Source organism: Bubalus bubalis, chromosome 11 (genome assembly GCF_019923935.1).
Source record: "Bubalus bubalis isolate 160015118507 breed Murrah chromosome 11, NDDB_SH_1, whole genome shotgun sequence".
Lineage (NCBI taxonomy): Eukaryota > Metazoa > Chordata > Mammalia > Artiodactyla > Bovidae > Bubalus > Bubalus bubalis.
Genome location: NC_059167.1, coordinates 67,399,730 through 67,417,697, shown reverse-complemented (window position 1 = coordinate 67,417,697; position 17,968 = coordinate 67,399,730). Strand labels below are relative to the sequence as shown.

Here is a 17,968-nt window from a genome sequence, read left to right as displayed (position 1 = left end):
TTGACAGAGATCTTTCCCTTCTTGGCTGCTTCACTGGGGCAGATCAATCTCTGAGCAAGGGCTTCCTCATCTGCAGAATGGGTACAATAATAGGCCCATCTCATGGGCTTGTGGTGAGGATTCCGTGTGTGAAACGCTCAGCCCAGAGCCTGGTGCTTACACCAGGCACTCCCTGAGGGATGATTACTAAAAATACCCCAAACGGCCCCTCCAACTGGGACAGATGGTGTTTCTCGCCTCACTGTACCTAGAGAAGCTGGCAGAGGTGAATAAATCCATTCCCCTATCATCTCCAGAAATGCTGAGTCCTAGAAAGGAAGGGGGGTCAGGATCACAAGCAGAACTTAGGGACTGCACACCCCAGTCCACACTGAGCCAGCACACACCCTGACAAACCGGCCCCGGGCCTCCCTCACGGGGAGTCTAAGTGTGCACCCCACTCTCACGCCCTAGCCCTCGGAGGGAGTGGGGCCCCGGGGGCAGTTGCCACCTCTTTTCCCAGTCGTCTGCAGGTGGAGGGGAATCCCACCAGCCTCATCCTAACAGAGGGCTTACAACATCCCAAAGCTTATACAGCCAACCAAATCCTATTCCCTACGAGTGGCTGCAAACTCCTTCAGGCTCGCTTTCTGGAAAGCACCTTCCCAGCCTGTAGTGTGCTCTTGTGGATCCCTTCAGTGGGGGTAGTGTCCTTTCCTTGAAAAGAATTCAACATGTGGGAATAGCCAGAGCCCACTGGAAGCCAGGTCTGGGGGTGAGGCAGCCACATTGGACACCAGCTCTCCTGGTGAAAAGCAGAGACCACGGGTTAAGAAAACAGTTGACACTGGCTCTAGACGGGCCCCAGAGTTACGTCCCAAGAGGACTTCTGGCAGGAAGGCAGTCTTGGAGCACATCTGGAGCGGGCAGTTTCACTCCCCAGGGTCTGCCTCAAATGGCAGTGCTCACTGGGAAGCCTGTGCTCTGCTTTGTGGTTTAAGCGCAGACTCATGCCTTCATGGCTCTGCCTTGGGTTGGTGGGGTCCCAACAACTGGGTGGTGCTGGCACCGCAGGCCTGGCAGACAGATGTCTCCTCACTCAGAGGAAGAGCAGCTTGAGGGAGTGACCCACCCAGTGCAGCTGTCTGCCGCCCCTGTTATGGACCCCGGACCAGCTGAGCCACAGCCCCTAGTCCGGGGGCTCCACCACCCGACCGCCCCTCACACCCGTCACCATAGAACCCTAGCATCAGCCACAAAGCTCTGCCCACCCTCCTTGAGCCAGGCTTGCCAGTTGCCTGACTTTAGGCTGAGACCCTACTAACGGGACGTGACCTGTGCTGGAGAAAATACTCTCCTGCTATTTCTGCAGTCTTTTCACATGTGCCAGGCCCTGCATCACAGCTGCCAAGGCGAGCTCTTTAGAACACCCGCACCGCCACCATTGCAAAGCAAAACAAAAACAAATCCTGGTTCCAAAGTAAGGGTCAGCTTACAAGTCAGGACAGCACCCATCTCCCTTGGCCTCTGACTCACAGATCAGAACAGGAAAGAACCCAGCAATCTTGGTTGAAGGAGCGGGCCCTGGCCCACCCCCTTCTACACAGGCTGTGCAGCCCCTTCGTGTTCACAGAGGCCTCTGGGAAGGAGACTAACAACAGCCCGAGTCCTTCCGGGTGGGCATGGTGGATGGAGCAGGACTTGGGAATCAGATCTGGGTTCAAACCCCAACTCGGTCATTTCCTGGTTCTGGGACCCTGGGCAAGTTATTCAGCCTCCCTGAACCCCATCTGGATTTGCAGATGATAATAATAATGCCCAGCTGCCAGGGCTGTTGTGAGGATTAAATTAGTTGGTGCTTGGAAAGTGCCTAACACATAGTAGGTGTTCAAGAAAAGTTACTTCCCTTTCTCTCTGGAGTCTCCTGCTCCTCTGACATGAGAGTCCCACCCCTCAGTGACCCCGGGCCTGTGGCTCCCTGAACTCTCCCACCAACTCCACCCTCAGTGTTACTGGGTGTGGCAGCTCTTCCTCCAGAAGGCTCTGCCAGGAGCTGACCGGCTCCCCAAGTGCCAGGCTCGGCTCGCACTGGAGGGAGCAGCCGCCGCACGAGCTGTGCCTGGAGCTTCCTTCTCAGACTGGTTGGGGCAGGGCTCTCCCCTCCTCTCCCTTCCCCTCCCCTGCCCTCCCCTCCCTGGCGATGGTCATTCTTCTCCCACCCAGTCATGGGCCAGCCTGCTGGCTGGAAGGTGACTTCCTTGGCCATTCAGAAGAGGAATGTGCAAAGCATTCCTTGGGCGTAGAAACACATCCCAGCCTAAGGAAGACTCCTAACCCCTCCCTGCCCTGGTCTGGCGAGGTGTCAGACCAGAAGGGAGGGGCCGGGGCAGCGGAGTTCACCCTGAACCAGAGCGGGCGCCCTGCCTCTGCCCACTTTCTTCCGCCATTGAAGCCCACATAGTTTCTGTCAGGCTGGGCAGGAGGCAAGGCCGGGACTGGCTGTCTGAGGGGACAGCACCCTTCTTCCTGTGTCCCCCTCCAGAGTATCTTCTTTAAGCAGAGCTCTTCCACTGGGTGAATGGGGTGTGGACTCAAAGCCCTGGAGCTTCTGGGTGACAGTTTTAAACATGGGCGTGGCCTGGTTTGATTTAACCTCAAGGCTGACTCAGCACCCGCCCTCCCTCAGCCCAGGGACTCTTGGGCTTGTCAGAAGGTGGGAAACTGCGTGGAAGATGGAGACCTAGGAATGGCAAGGGAGGGCCCCTGTCTGGGCGTTCGTGTGTGTGTCTAGGACGCAGAACTGGAGAGAGGCACTCAGGTGATTGATACCCAGTGACCTGGCAGCATCAGAGACTTAAGTGGGTGCTTATATCTTAGGAACTCAGTCCTTAGGGATCACTCTTTTCTTTATTTAAAAATATGTTGTTTTCTTTTGGAGAAGGCAATGGCACCCCACTCCAGTACTCTTGCCTGGAAAATCCCATGGACGGAGGAGCACGGTAGGCTGCAGTCCATGAGGTCGCTAAGAGTCGGACACGACTGAGCAACATCACTTTGCCTTTTCACTTTCATGCATTGGAGATGGAAATGACAACCCACTCCAGTGTTCTTACCTGGAGAATCCCAGAGATGGGGGCGCCTGGTGGGCTGCCATCTATGGGGTTGCACAGAGTCAGACATGACTGAAGCAACTTAAAAAGCAGCCCATTGTCTTTAAGGAAAATTCAGAAGAGTACAAAGATGGAGTAGGAGGAAATCACCTGGGGCTCCACCAGTCAAACGCAACGATAATGAATATTTTGCTACATTTCCCTTCAGATAGTCATTGTGTTCATACTGCATTTACAAATTAATCTTTGTAAAATCTTTACAAAAATCCTTGTGAAATCTTTAGAAAGAAATTACTATTGCTAACCTAGGCCTGCTTTGGACAAAGGAAACCTTGGAGGTTTAATTTGTTCTTGGGACCCATGGGTATGGACAGGTTTGGGCCCCAGCAGGTCAGGGCCTCCAGGAGAAGCCCCCATAGTCACTCACAGCAGACCTAGGGCAGGGGATGGCCAGACTATGGGTTTCCCCCTCCAACCCCCACCATCACTTTATTATTTTACCTTTCACATTTAGAGCCAGTTAGTTTGGGATTATGATATGAATTCATTTTTCAGGATTCTTTTTTTTTCATATGAATATCTAATTGCTTCAGCTACATTTATGGAAAAGATCATCAGTTCCCTACCATATTGAGTGTCACCTTTGCCATAAATTAAATGACCTTATGTGAGTGAGTCTATTTCTGGATTCTCTCTTCTGTTCCACTGGTCTACTCATCAATCTGTGTGCCAGTTCCACACTGCATTAATTATGGTAGCTTTATAATCAGTCTTGATATCTAGTAACATAACTCTCCAACTTTGTTCTTGTTCAAGACTGTCTTGGCTATTCCTGATTCTTTGTTTCTCTGTACATTTTAGAATCAGTTTGTCAATTTCTTTTTTTTATTGAAGGATAATTGCTTTACAGAATTTTGTTGTTTTCTGTCAAACCTCAACCTGAATCAGCCATCAGATCAGATCATATCAGATCCGTCGCTCAGTCGTATCCGACTCTTTGCAACCCCATGAATCGCAGCATGCCAGGCCTCCCTGTCCATCACCAACTCCCAGAGTTCACTGAGACTCATGTCCATCGAGTCAGTGATGCCATCCAGCCATCTCATCCTCTGTCGTCCCCTTCTCCTCCTGCCCCCAATCCCTCCCAGCATCAGAGTCTTTTCCAATGAGTCAACTCTTCCCATGAGGTGGCCAAAGTACTGGAGTTTCAGCTTTAGCATCATTCCTTCCAAAGAAATCCCAGGGCTGATCTCCTTCAGAATGGACTGGTTGGATCTCCTTGCAGTCCAAGGGACTCTCAAGAGTCTTCTCCAACACCATAGTTCAAAAGCATCAATTCTTCGGTGCTCAGCCTTCTTCACAGTCCAACTCTCACATCCATTCATGACCACAGGAAAAACCATAGCCTTGACTAGATGAACCTTTGTTGGCAAAGTAATGTCTCTGCTTTTGAATATGCTATCTAGGTTGGTCATAACTTTCCTTCCAAGGAGTAAGCATCTTTTAATTTCATGGCTGCAGTCACTATCTGTAGTGATTTTGGAGCCCAGAAAAATAAAGTCTGACACTGTTTCCACTGTTTCCCCATCTATTTCCCATGAAGTGATGGGACCGGATGCCATGATCTTCGTTTTCTGAATGTTGAGCTTTAAGCCAACTTTTTCACTCTCCACTTTCACTTTCATCAAGAGGCTTTTTAGTTCCTCTTCACTTTCTGCCATAAGGGTGGTGTCATCTGCATATCTGAGGTTATTGATATTTCTCCCAGCAATCTTGATTCCAGCTTGTGTTTCTTCCAGTCCAGCATTTCTCATGATGTACTCTGCATAGAATTTAAATAAGCAGCGTGACAATATACAGCCTTGACGAACTCCTTTTCCTATTTGGAACCAGTCTGTTGTTCCATGTCCAGTTCTAACTGTTGCTTCCTGACCTGCATACAAATTTCTCAAGAGGCAGGTCAGGTGGTCTGGTATTCCCATCTCTTTCAGAATTTTCCACAGTTTATTGTGATCCACAGTCAAAGGCTTTGGCATAGTCAATAAAGCATAAATAGATGTTTTTCTGAAACTCTCTTGCTTTTTCCATGATCCAGGGGATGTTGGCAATTTGATCTCTGGTTCCTCTTCCTTTTCTAAAACCAGCTTGAACATCAGGAAGTTCACGGTTCACATATTGCTGAAGCCTGGCTTGGAGAATTTTGAGCATTACTTTACTAGCATGTGAGATGAGTGCAATTGTGCGGTAGTTTGAGCATTCTTTGGCATTGCCTTTCTTTGGGATTGGAATGAAACCTGACCTTTTCCAGTCCTGTGGCCACTGCTGAGTTTTCCAAATTTGCTGGCATATTGAGTGCAGCACTTTCACAGCATCATCTTTCAGGATTTGAAAGAGCTCAACTGGAATTCCATCACCTCCACTAGCTTTGTTCATAGTGATGCTTTCTAAGGCCCACTTGACTTCACATTCCAGGATGTCTGGCTCTAGGTCAGTGATCACACCATCGTGATTATCTGGGTCATTGAAGATCTTTTTTGTACAGTTCTTCTGTGTATTCTTGCCATCTCTTCTTAATATCTTCTGCTTCTGTTAGGTCCATACCATTTCTGTCCTTTATTGAGCCCATCTTTGCATGAAATGTTCCTTTGGTATCTCTGATTTTCTTGAAGAGATCTCTAGTCTTTCCCATTCTGTTGTTTTCCTCTATTTCTTTTCATTGAACGCTGAAGAAGGCTTTCTTATCTCTTCTTGCTATTTTTTGAATCAGCCATAGGTATACATATATCCCCTCCCTTTGGACTTCCCTCCCATCTCCCTCCCCATCCCACCCCTCTACAGAGCCCCTGTTTGAGTTTGTTAGCCATACAGCAAATTCCCATCGACTATCTATTTTACATGTGGTAATGTACGTTTCCGTGTTATTCTTTCCATACATCTCACCCCACCTCCCCTCTCCCCATGTCTATAAGTCTATTCTCTATGTCTATTTCTGCATTGCTGCCCTGTAAGTAAATTCTTCAGTACCATTTTTCTAGATTCCATATATATGCGTTAGAATACAATATTTATCTTTCTGTTTCTGACTTACTTCACTCTGTTTAATAGGTTGTAGGTTCATCCACCCCATTAGAACTGACTCAAAGGTGTTCCTTTTTATGGCTGAGTACTATTCCATTGTGTATACGTACCACAGCTTCTTTATCCATTCCTCTGTCGATGGACATCTGGGTTGCTTCCATGTTCTAGCTATTGTGAATAGTGCTGCAGTGAACAATGGGATACGTGTGTCTTTTTCAATTTTGGTTTCCTCAGGGTGTATGCCTATGAGTGGGATTGCTGGGTCATATGGTGGTTTTATTCTTAGTTTTTTTAAGGAATCTCCATACCATCTTCCATAGTGGCTGTATCAATTTACATTCCCACCAACAGCGCAAGAACATTCCCTTTTCTCCACATCCTCTCCAGCATTTATTGTTTGTAGACTTTTTGATGATGGCCATTCTGACCAGTGTGAGGTGATATCTCATTGACATTTTGATTTGCATTTCTCTAATAATGAGTGATGTTGAGCATCTTTTCATGTGTTTGTTAGCCATTTGTATGTCTTCTTTGGAGAAATGTCTGTTTAGGCCTTTTCCCCACTTTTTGATTGGGTTGTTTGTTTTTCTGGTATTGAGTTGTATGAGCTGCTCGTGTATTTTGGAAATTAAACCTTTGTCAGATGTTTCATTTGCTATTATTTTCTCCCATTCTGAGGGTTGTCTTTTTACCTTGCTTATAGTTTCCTTTGCTGTGCAAAAGCTTTTACGTTTAATCAGGTCCCACTTGTTTACTTTTGTTTTTATTTCCATTGCTCTAGGAGGTGGGTCATAGAGGATCTTGCTTTGATTTATGTCATTGAGTGTTCTGCCTATGTTTTCCTCTAAGGGTTTTATAGTTTCTGATCTCACAGTTAGGTCTTTAATCCATTTTGAGTTTATCTTTGTGTATGGTGTTACTGCTACTGCTAAGTCACTTCAGTCGTGTCCGACTCTGTGCGACCCCATAGATGGCAGCCCACCAGGCTCCCCCGTCCCTGGGATTCTCCAGGCAAGAACCCACTGGAGTGGGTTGCCATTTCCTTCTCCAGTGCATGAAAGTGAAAAGTGAAAGTGAAGTCGCTCAGTCATGTCCGACTCTTCGCGACCCCATGGACTGCAGCCCACCAGGCTCCTCCATCCATGGGATTTTCCAGGCAAGAGTACTGGAGTGGGGTGCCATCGCCTTCTCCAGTATGGTGTTAGGAAGTGTTCTAATTTCATTCTTTTACATGTAGCTGTCCAGTTTTCCCAGCACCATCTATTGAAGAGGCTGTGTTTGCCCCATTGTATATTCTTGCCTCCTTTGTCAAATATAAGGTACCCATAGGTGCATGGGTTTATTTCTGGGCTTTCTATCTTTTTCCATTGGTTTATGTTTCTATTTTTGTGCCAGTACCATAGTGTCTTGATGACTGTAGCTTTGTAGTATAATCTGAAGTCAGGAAGGTTGATTCCTCCAGCTCCATCTTTCTTTCTCAAGACTGCTTTGGCTATTTGGGGTCTTCTGTGTTTCCATATGAATTGTGAAATTTTTTGTTCTAGTTCTGTGAAAAACACCATTGTTAATTTGATAGGGATCGCATTGAATCTATAGATTGCATTTGGTAGTATAGTCATTTTCACAATATTGATTCTTCCTACCCAGGAACATAGAATATCTCTCCCATCTATTTATATCATCTTTGATTTCTTTCATTAGTGTCTTATAATTTTCTGTGTACAGTTCTTTTGTCTCCTTAAGTAAGTTTATTCCTAGATACTTAATTGTTTTTGTTGCAGTGGTGAATGGGATTGATTCCTTAATTTCTCTTTCTGATTTTTCATTGTTAGAATATAGAACAGTTTGTCAATTTCTATCAACAGAATTATGCTGTGATTTTGATTGATATTGCAATAACTCTGTAGGTTAATTTGGGAATAATTGATAATTTTATAATACTGAGTTTTCTAACCTATGAACATTCTTTATTATCTTTAATGTTTGATATTTTTTCATGTAGAGACCTTGCACCTCTTCAGTTAGATTTATTCATAAAAATCTGATATTTTTAATGTAAAATGGAAAAGGATGTCTGAAGGGTTTTACGTAACAACACTTCTGACATCAAATGAGAAGGTTTTTTTTCTTCCTAAAATCACTTCTCCAACTCTCTGGAATCAACTGGGTGTTCCAAAATGCAGTTTGATACTGACACTAACTCCTGGAATAGCACAGACCCCCTCAGGCTCAGCCCTACAAACTGCCCCCTATTTTGGACTCCCGCTCCAAAGCCAGTACTTCTGACCAGCTGGCTATAAATTAAGTTTCCCACAGCCCTCTTCTCACATTTGATAATTTGCTGAGATGGCTGGTGGAAGTCAAGAAATCACGTTACTACGACTAGTTCACTAGAAAAGAGACAGGAACAGCCAAAGGGAAGAAGAGATTCTGGGCTGGAGAGGGGAAGGGCATAGAGCTTCCATGCACGTCAGCCTTTCGGCACCTGGTTCATCAGCCCTGAAACCTATCCCAGAGGGGTTGAATGGCAGTTTCATTAAGTAGGCACAATCGATTAAATCATTGGCTATTGATGACTTTGGGGGGGGGGTTGCTGTGCTAGGTCTTCCTTGCCGCGTGCACACTTTCCAGTTGTGGCTAGTTGCCCTGTGGCATGTGGGATCTTGTTTTCCCTCCCAGGAATCAAACCCACATCCCCTACATTGGAAGGCAGATTCTTTACCACTGGACCTAATGATTAACTCAGTCTCCAGGCCCCTCTTCCCTTTGCAGAAGTAGGAGAAGGTGAGGCTGAAAGTTACAACAGTTTTATCACTCTGGGGATTCCAAGAGTTTTAAGAGCTCTGTACCAGGGATGGGGGTGGGGGGTAGGGTTGGGGGACAAAGCCCAAAGGTTTATTTCCCATTGTACCATAGAATTTTTTTTTTTAATTTCCTTTTCTATTTGTTTGTTGCAGGTATGCAAAAATACAATTGATTTTTTTAATACCAATCTTGAATTAGGGACTTTTAAAATTCACATTTAATCCCAAAAGATTATGTGTAGATTTTTCTCTGTGCAAAATCCTGTTGTCTCAAGCAGTGTTGGCCTTACCATCATTTTGGATGAGTCCTGGAAGCCTTTAGGTGTGGATTTCCCACTCACTAAGTGACTGGCTCCGATTCCTAAATCTCTGCTTCCCCTCCCCTGAAGCCTTAGCTCAGTTCACTGCTTCTGTCAGCTCCTGACCTCCCACCCCAACTCCTGGGCCCTAGGACCCTGCACTGTCTTCCTTTCTCCTCAGGCCCTTCCTGATACCCGTGGGAAGAACTTTATTCTGGAATAGTTGTTAGGGTGATTTCGGAGTCACACAGACCATTTACTAAAGATGCTGTCTCCGCACGTTCCTGCAGCAAATTCTGGGCCCTTGAGTGGGGCCAAGAAGTTAGGGTGGGGGGTGTTCTGGGTGGGGTTGGGGGGAGTATTGTTGTTAAGTCATTGTCCGACTCTTTGTGACCCCATGGACTGCAGCACACCAGGCTTCCCTGTCCTTCACCATCTCCCAGAGCTTGCTCAAACTCATGTCAATCAAGTTGGTGATGCCATCCAACCATCTCGTCCTCTGTCATCCCCTTCTCCTCCTGCCTTCAATCTTTCCCAGCATCAGGGCCTTTTCTAAAGAGTCAGCTCTTCCCATCAGGTGGCCAAAGTATTGGAGCTTCAGCTTCAGCATCAATCCTTCCAATAAATATTCAGTTAATTTCCTTTTGGATTGACTGATTTGATCTCCTTGCAGGAGGGAGTATTAGCCAGCTCTTTTTCAACTCTTGGCTGTTCCCTGCACCTCTAGAAGAGTTCACAGAGTAGGGAGGAGAGTGAAACTGTCAGCTGAGCTAATCCAGAGATGTCTGGACAGATCCAGAGGGTCTGAGATGCTCTGAGAACAGAATTGCAGAACTGAGATTCTTCTGTAGCCAAAGACCACCAAGAGGAGATCAAGTTTTACCAAACCATGAAGAGTCTACATTGTGGAGAAGTAGCAAGGGCCCTAGTACAAGAAATCACACATAACCCCTGCCAGGTGACTCTGAAGGATAGGGGTTGAGCATCACTTCCAGACTTGTATCTGCTCAAGTTCTGCTGTCTGCAGGGCCCTGAACTGAGAGGATGCTCAGAGAGGTAACAGAGCAAGAGAAAAAGCCCCTGTTTCATGGGAATCTGCTCACTTAACACTCCCTAAACCTGTGTGTTATCTTTTATTAACCCCACTTTAAAGATGAAGAGTGCTGAGGGTTACAGCATTTATGTAGCTTGCTCAGAATCTCCCCAAATTAGTGGCAGACTTCCTGCTGCTCTCCTATAACTCAAAGGTATATTTCATTCTAAAGTCCTTGGTTCTTGAAGCTTCTGCACATGTGGCTTTTCCTGGTGGGAATGTTTGATAGATTCCTGAATTTCAAGGTCCCCAAAGTGATGGCCATTCCAAGAGGTATGACCTGGATTCAGATTGATTCATGCTTAGTGAATGTGGAGAGGCTGTGGCTGTTTGAGCCCCCTTCCCTCCAAGTGGGCACCAGCTCCCTCCTAGATCTGTGACCTACTCCAGAACCTGTGAAAGTAACCAGGAAAATTCTGCTTCCAGAGCAGAAGCAAAAAAGAGAATGCCATGTTCTGATGCCATGAACATATTCAGTTCTGTGGATAGATGAATGATCCAAGCATGCAAGATACAAAACATGTCTTGTTGAAAGTGACCTTTCTATCTGACACAAGAGCCTACTGAGTGTCTTTTGCACACACACCCCCCACCCACGTACACACACAAACCCATTGAGCTATTTTGAGCCACATCAGATATAAAAGTATTTGAGTGGGTACCCCAACTGTGTCTTCCATCACATGTGGTCCCAGCCTAGGGCTCCCTGAAGGCAAGGCCAGAGCAGCACTTGGAAGGATCAGCGCTTTGCTTCTTGGGTCTCCAGTCTCCCTCACTCAGATCTGCATGCCCATGTCACTCAGAGCTGTTGATGGAGCTTAGTAGGGCCGTAGGTGGTGGTGGTTTAGTTGTTAAGTTGTGTCTGACTCTTGCGATCCCATGAACTGTAGCCTGCCAGGCTCCTCTGTCTATGGGATTCACCAGGTGAGAATACTGGAGTGGGTTGCCATTTCCTTCTCCAGAGCATCTTCCTGACCCAGGAATCGAACCCAGATCTCCTGCATTGCAGGCAGATTCTTTACTGACTGAGCTATGAGGGAAGCCCCTTAAGGCCTTAGGCAAACCCCCAGCTGCAAAGTAAGGGATGGAGGTTTGACTGCAGGGGATGTTTTATATAGTCAGAGTTCTGAGACCAGAGAGAAAGGAGCCCAGGCGGAGGTGGGCTGTCTTTTCCCCCTAAGATAGTGGTCCCCGCCCTCCCCAGCAGTGCCCTTGGCTCAGGGCCTTTCCAGAATTAGGGCCAAGCACCTGGGGACCACGAGGGTCCTTTTAGCTTGGTCCCTGACTGGGCAGCGTGCCTGTGAATCAGCAGCTTGCCTTTTTGTGAAGGTGCATGTCACATTTACAGGTTTTGTTTTAGAACCATCCTGGGACAAACCCGAGTTGACTGTGATATAAAAGAAAAAACAAACAAAAACCTTTAATGCACAGTTGGATTCAATTTGCTAATTTTATTTAGGATTTTCTTTTATGTTCATAAATGAAGTTGGTTCACATTTTCCTTTTCTTGTACTAGTCTTATCTGCTTTAAGAATCAAGATCATGCTCACTTCATAAATGAGTTTGCAGGCTTTCCTCCCTCTTCCCCCACCCCCCTTTTAGCTCTTTGACGGTGGAATGATATTTGTCATGTCTTTGGATCTTATAAAAACACACCCCCAGAGTCTGCGTGCTCGGCAGGGGACTTGGCTCAGACAAGAAAACAGACACCTCTTTTCCATGTTTGTAGTCTGTGTTGGCTTATTTATGGGGCTCTTGCTACTTCTGGGACCGCTCTGTGGGGAGCTAGCCCATTCCCCCAAGGAAGAGGCCTGCGAGGTAGGGTAGGGGGAGCCTGGGCTGGTACGGGGGGAGGGGTGCCCGGGAAGGGAGCCTGGGTTGGTACAGGGCGGCTGTGTCCGGGAAGGGAGCCTGGGGCCCCAGCACACGCTGCAGCCCCCTATGCTTCCCTGGGGCCAGGCCCCATGGAGCCAGAGCTCAGCCTGAGCCTCCCCATGCAGGCACCATGTTCCGCAAGAAAAAGAAGAAACGCCCCGAGATCTCGGCCCCACAGAACTTCCAGCACCGCGTGCACACCTCCTTCGACCCCAAAGAAGGCAAGTTCGTGGGCCTCCCCCCACAATGGCAGAACATCCTGGACACGCTGCGGCGACCCAAGCCCGTGGTGGACCCTTCACGCATCACCCGGGTGCAGCTCCAGCCCATGAAGGTGAGGCGGACGGGAGGGCGGAGGATGGGCTTCAGACCATCCCTCTCCAGGGAGGGCAGCTGGCAGGACCACCCAGGCACCTGAGGAAACGTGACAACCAGCTATCAGTTACCTTGTTTTCTTTCCCTGCTAATCAGCCTCTTCTCTTCTCCCTAGGGAGAAGGAGTCTGGTTTGAAGAGGAAGGGGTATCCCAACCCACAGGGTGGGAGGGTTGCCAGATTTAGCAAATAAAGATACAGGAGGCCCAATAAAATTTGCGTTTCAGATAACAAAGAACAATCTTTAATTATGTCCCAAAGCAATATTTGGACCCGGGGCTCTCACAGACCAGGGGGATTACGTTGTGTAGGTCAGGACACAACGTGATGAAGGGCCTCATAGGGGTTGGGGTCAGGGCCCTGGCGGGGTTTGGAGGCCACAAAGCCCATGTGTGTGGAGGAGAGCGTTGGCCTGGAGCCTCTCCCCATAGAGAGCTCTTCATGCCCCCAAGAAGACCACAGATAGAGCTGGAGAACGGCAGCGAGCTCCAGGCAGGGTCTGAAGTCCCACCAGCTCCCCAGGCTCAGCCACCCACACCATCAGGCATGCTGGATTAAACACTGTGGTTACTCACCTGTCTGCCCTGTCAGACTGCGGAGCTCTTGAGCCCATGAGAATGAACCTTCCTCTTGTATGCCCACCCCAGCACAGACCTGGCCCTCTGTGAGCCCTAGTAAGGGACTGAAAAATTAAGGAACAGGTAGATGATGCAGAAAGCAAGGTCCTCAGGTGTTCCTCCTCCTCCAGGCCCCCCTCTCTGACCTGACCCCCCACCCTTCACCATGAACAGGAGGCTCACCACACTCTTCCTCCACCTTCCCGCAGACGGTGGTGCGGGGCAGCTCGGTGCCTACAGACGGCTACATCTCCGGGCTGCTCAACGACATCCAGAAGTTGTCAGTCATCAGTTCCAACACCCTGCGCGGCCGCAGCCCCACCAGCCGGCGGCGGGCACAGTCCCTGGGGCTGCTGGGGGATGAGCAGTGGGCTGCTGACCCAGACATGTACCTTCAGAGCCCCCAGTCTGAGCGCAGCGACCCCCACGGACTCTACCTCAGCTGCAACGGGGGCGCACCAGCAGGACGCAGGCAGGTGCCGTGGCCCGAGCTGCAGAGCCCGCGGGTCCTTCCCAATGGACTGGCCGCCAAAGCACAGTCCCTGGGCCCTGCCGAGTTCCAGGGTGCCACACAGCGCTGCCTGCAGCTGGGCACCTGTTTGCAGAGTTCCCCAACTGGGACCTCACCCCCTACGGCCACGGGCAGGCGTGGGACCAAGACTGCCAGGCATGGCCCCGAGGAGGCCCGGCCACAGTCCTGCCTGGTGGGCTCGGCCACGGGCAGGCCTGGCGGGGAGGGCAGCCCCAGCCCTAAGACCCAGGAGAGCAGCCTGAAGCGCAGGCTGTTCCGAAGCATGTTCCTGTCTGCTCCTGCCACGGCCCCTCCAAGCAGCAGCAAGCCAGGCCCTCCAGTGCAGAGCAAGGTAGGTCAGGCCGGGGCCCCCACTCTCACCAGGGTAGGCAGCTGGGCCCACTGCATCCACTGGGGACACAGGCCCTGCCCGCCTTTCCTGCTTACACGGTCAGGTTGGGGAAAGGCAACAGATCATCAACTGAGGATTCTACCCTGAACCAGCTGAGCACTCCTCCTCCAAAGGCTTAACACATGTGAGTCAGAGGTTGCAAGCCAGGTCACTTTGCAGGGGCTTCTGAGGGGCTCCAGTATGCCCCAGCTGATACTCCTGCTCTCTGGAATGTGTCTAGGCAGGACCACACAGGGAGGCAGGTACGCCCCCTGAAAAAGCAGCACTTTTAACCACAAGCCCAGACCCTCCCCTGCCCCCAGTGACCAGCAGCCCCTACCCAGGCCCCAGAAGAAGTAGGTGCTCTAGGACTTAGGGGACAGGGTCTCTCTGGCTCTCTCTCTTCTCAGATCTTCTTTTGGCCTCAACCCCCTGCTTCTCCCAGCGCTCTCCTGAGGTCAGGCACAGCCTCCCTGCACTGCTTCTCCCATAGGCATTCAGAAATGCCCTTCTCTAGTGAGGATTTCTTCTTCCTCACTCCCTCCCTTCCTCCCCTCCTTCCTGCCTACCCTTTTTCTAGTGGTTGTTGCTCTGTTTAACATTTCTATAATTATTTTTTTTCATATTGTGTGCCCTATGAAAAGCTAGGGGATTGAATTTGCCTGGGTCTGGGAGCATCAGGAGAACCAGCGTTCAGCATGTGTGACAGTATCGAATGCATACATTTTTCTTGTTAAAAAGGAAACAGTGAATGGAGCCCTAACGGTGACATTTCTTGGCAGGCAGAGGAGAAAGCTTTGGCTTCTTCCATACCCTATGTATGACACGCCGTCCGTGGTGACAGTAACATCCTTCCCATTTGGCAGATGAGAAGACTGACTCAAAGAGTCAGCCAGGGGTGGGGGGCCCTCTGGGCTCACACCTCCTGCTCATGAAGGCCTTTTCACAAAGGCATCTTTTAGCTCCTTCCTAAGGGAGAGGCAGAAATGAGCTTAGGCCGCAGCACGAGCTTGTTGCTGTTTAGTTGCTAAATCGTGTCCGACTCTTTGCGACCCTGTGGACTGCAGCCCACCAGGCTCCTCTGGCCATGGGATTTCAAACCAGGCAAGAATACTGGAGTGGGTTGCCATTTCCTTCCCCCAGGGAATTTTCCAGACCCAGGGATCGACATGTCTCCTGCTTGGCAGGCATGTTCTTTAGCACTGAGCCACTGGTGAAGCCCACGAGGGTTATAGGTCAGATCTAAGAAATAACCACCACAGCAGCCTGAGTGACAGAGTCTCCCCTCCCAGATGGTGCCTCTGTGTCCCGCCTGAGCGTGGGGGACAGCCGGGTTGGGAGTGACCTGGACCCTCAACCCCTTCTAAGTCGCTGCCAGCCAGAGGAGGTCTGGGCTTCATGCCCTCCAGCCCCCACGGGGACAAAGGACAGTGGGCTGGGATCCTCTGCAGGGCTCGGTTTTGGGGAGGAAAAGATGAGATGTGGCTTGATATGTCATGTGAGAAAACATGAGTGCCTGTGAGCGGGTGGAGGGGTTTGGAAGGCTGTGTCCCTGGGGAGACATTCCCCAGAAAACTAAGGAAGGAGCAGGGCAGTGCATACCACCAGAAAGTACACTTAGAGGTTCTTGATGGAGCAGGGAGGTGGTTTCAGGGATTTGGAGAAAGGGGGTGTCAAAACTGGCATGCATGGCCCAGGGCTCCCTCTTGCACCCCACAGCAGGGGGCCAGGCCATCCCCCATCTCTGCACACTTCACCAGGCACCTACTGTGGGCTGCTGCTGCAGGGGGTGCAGTGTCTCCCCTGTACCTGTGGAGGCAGGTGGTGCTTGTCTGGCACTCAGAGACACCACAGTTCGCAATCTGGCCCCCTGGGCACACCCTTCTAGACAGATGTTCTCAAGCCAGGCCCCTAAAAGGCAGGGCCAAGACTGCCCCTTAGCCACTCTGGGTCCAGGCTTCTCAACCTTGTACCGCTGATGTCTGTAGATAATCCTTTGTGGTAAGGACTCTCCTGTGTATTGAAGGATATTCAGAAGCATCTCTGACTGCTACCCTCTAGATGTTAGTAGCACCCCTCAGATGGGACAACCCCAAATTCCTCCAGACATTGCCAAGTGTTCCTCAAGGGAAAAAATCATCCCCAGTTGAGAACTACTGCCCTGAGCTCTTGTGCCACTTGGTCTGCAGTCAGTCACTTTGACCAAAGAGCAAAAGAGGACCCAAGGAGGGACAGGAAGGCCAAGGAGATAGACAGAGCTTGAGGGATTTAGAAATGGTCCCACTTAGTGGCAGAAAGGCCGAGTCAGAAAGACCTCAGCAATCTGCAAACCTGGGTTAAATACCTGCTGTGTATCATGTACTCCATTATATGCCAAGGACCCCTAGTCAGACCACTGCATAGAGGTCAGAGATTAGGCTGACCTGACCAGGGCTGAAGTCTGCTTCCTACTGAGTGACTCTGAGCAAGTTACTTAACCTCTCCAAGCCTATTTCCTCATCTACAAATGTAGATAATAATATTACCCATGGCTTAATAAAACAATCCACAGGGCCATGAGCATTAAATGAGATAAGGCACTTAATGCCCTTGTTAAAGTGGTAAGCCCTCTGTAAATGGCTTTATTATTTCTTAAATATTATGAGATGGCCTCTGCCTGTGCAGCCCTGACAGAACAGTCTCCTGAGCCCACAGCTGGAGAGCTCGGCCTTGTTACCACAGCCCAGGAAGGGAACATGGGGCAGCGATGTAACTCCACGAACGACTTTTCTTTCTAGTGGCTTCCTGCCCCGCAAGAGGCCTCAGTCACACAAGTAACTCCAGAATTAATCCAGAGTCCTTAATTAAGTCCACGTTTTGTTGCCCTTTCGCTTTCTTGGAGTGGTTTAACAAGCTTCACCCGGTCCTTTCTGGTGGCTCTGTGAGGTAGAAGCTCCCTCCTTGTGGAGACAGGCAGCAAAGCCCACAAAGGGACACTTGGGACCAGACCCTGCAGAGCTGAAGACCAAGCCTGGCTCACCACACCCGTGTCCTAGACCACATGGGTGCTGGCCTCTCCACTGGGTCCACCCCCTGTAACCTCAGGTCCTGAGCTCAGGGTCTCCGTGGGGGCCTTGATGGCAGGGAGGAATGAAGCCCCCTCCTCAGCCCCTCTGCATGGCCTGTCCCCACCCTCCTTGTGTCCACACATCCTCAGAGCAGAGAGCTCATGCAAGAAGCTGAGAGGCCGGAAGGAATGGGAAATTGTCTGCCTTCCTTAGAGATCCAGGGTGGAGAGAGGTCAAGGGCCAAGAGGATAACGTTGAGGGCAACTTTAGGAGCTTTTCACGTCCCCAAGCTCCGCCCACACCAATGCTGCTCAGAGAGCACATTTTCTATATTAAATCCGCCTTGGCCAGCAGGCAGCCTTTTTACAGAGCCCTGGGCACTGCTTCTGGGTGACAGCGCATGATACTTCTGTTCCTGGTTGTGGCCCCACAGCCTCAGTGGTGGCCACGCTCCCTCTACCCCTAGACCCAGCCCTCCCATGGGCTCCCCGCAGCCATGGAATCACAGAGCAGCTCAAATTGCGGTTCAAGCTCCTCCCACCTCAAAACCCAGTGCTAGTGTGTTAGCTACTCAGTCATGTCTGACTCAATGCAACCCCAGGAACCAAGCTTCTCTGTTCATGGAATTCTCCAGGCAAGAATAGTGGCGTGGGTTGCCATTTCCTCCTCTAGGAGATCTTCCTTACCCAGGGATTGAACCCGGGTCTCCAGGGCCTTGTTAAAATGCAGAGTCCCTGCTCTCAGAACCTACTGAGGCCATTCCCAAGGCCCAGGACTCTGCATTTTATCCA

At 49.7% G+C, this 17,968-nt stretch overlaps 1 protein-coding gene across 5 annotated transcripts in view; it reads left to right on the top strand.

Annotated features, from left to right (window-relative positions):
- The window catches only part of PAK6 (p21 (RAC1) activated kinase 6), a 39,625-nt gene that overhangs the window by 14,919 nt on the left and 6,738 nt on the right, over positions 1-17,968 (top strand). For all 5 annotated transcript variants that reach the window (XM_044925223.1, XM_006073031.3, XM_044925222.1 and 2 more), the window contains 2 exons: positions 12,364-12,572; positions 13,438-14,091. In XM_044925223.1, coding sequence (XP_044781158.1) covers positions 12,369-12,572; positions 13,438-14,091 — 858 coding nt within the window. In that variant the 5' untranslated portion in view covers positions 12,364-12,368. The remainder of the gene's footprint in view (positions 1-12,363; positions 12,573-13,437; positions 14,092-17,968) is intronic.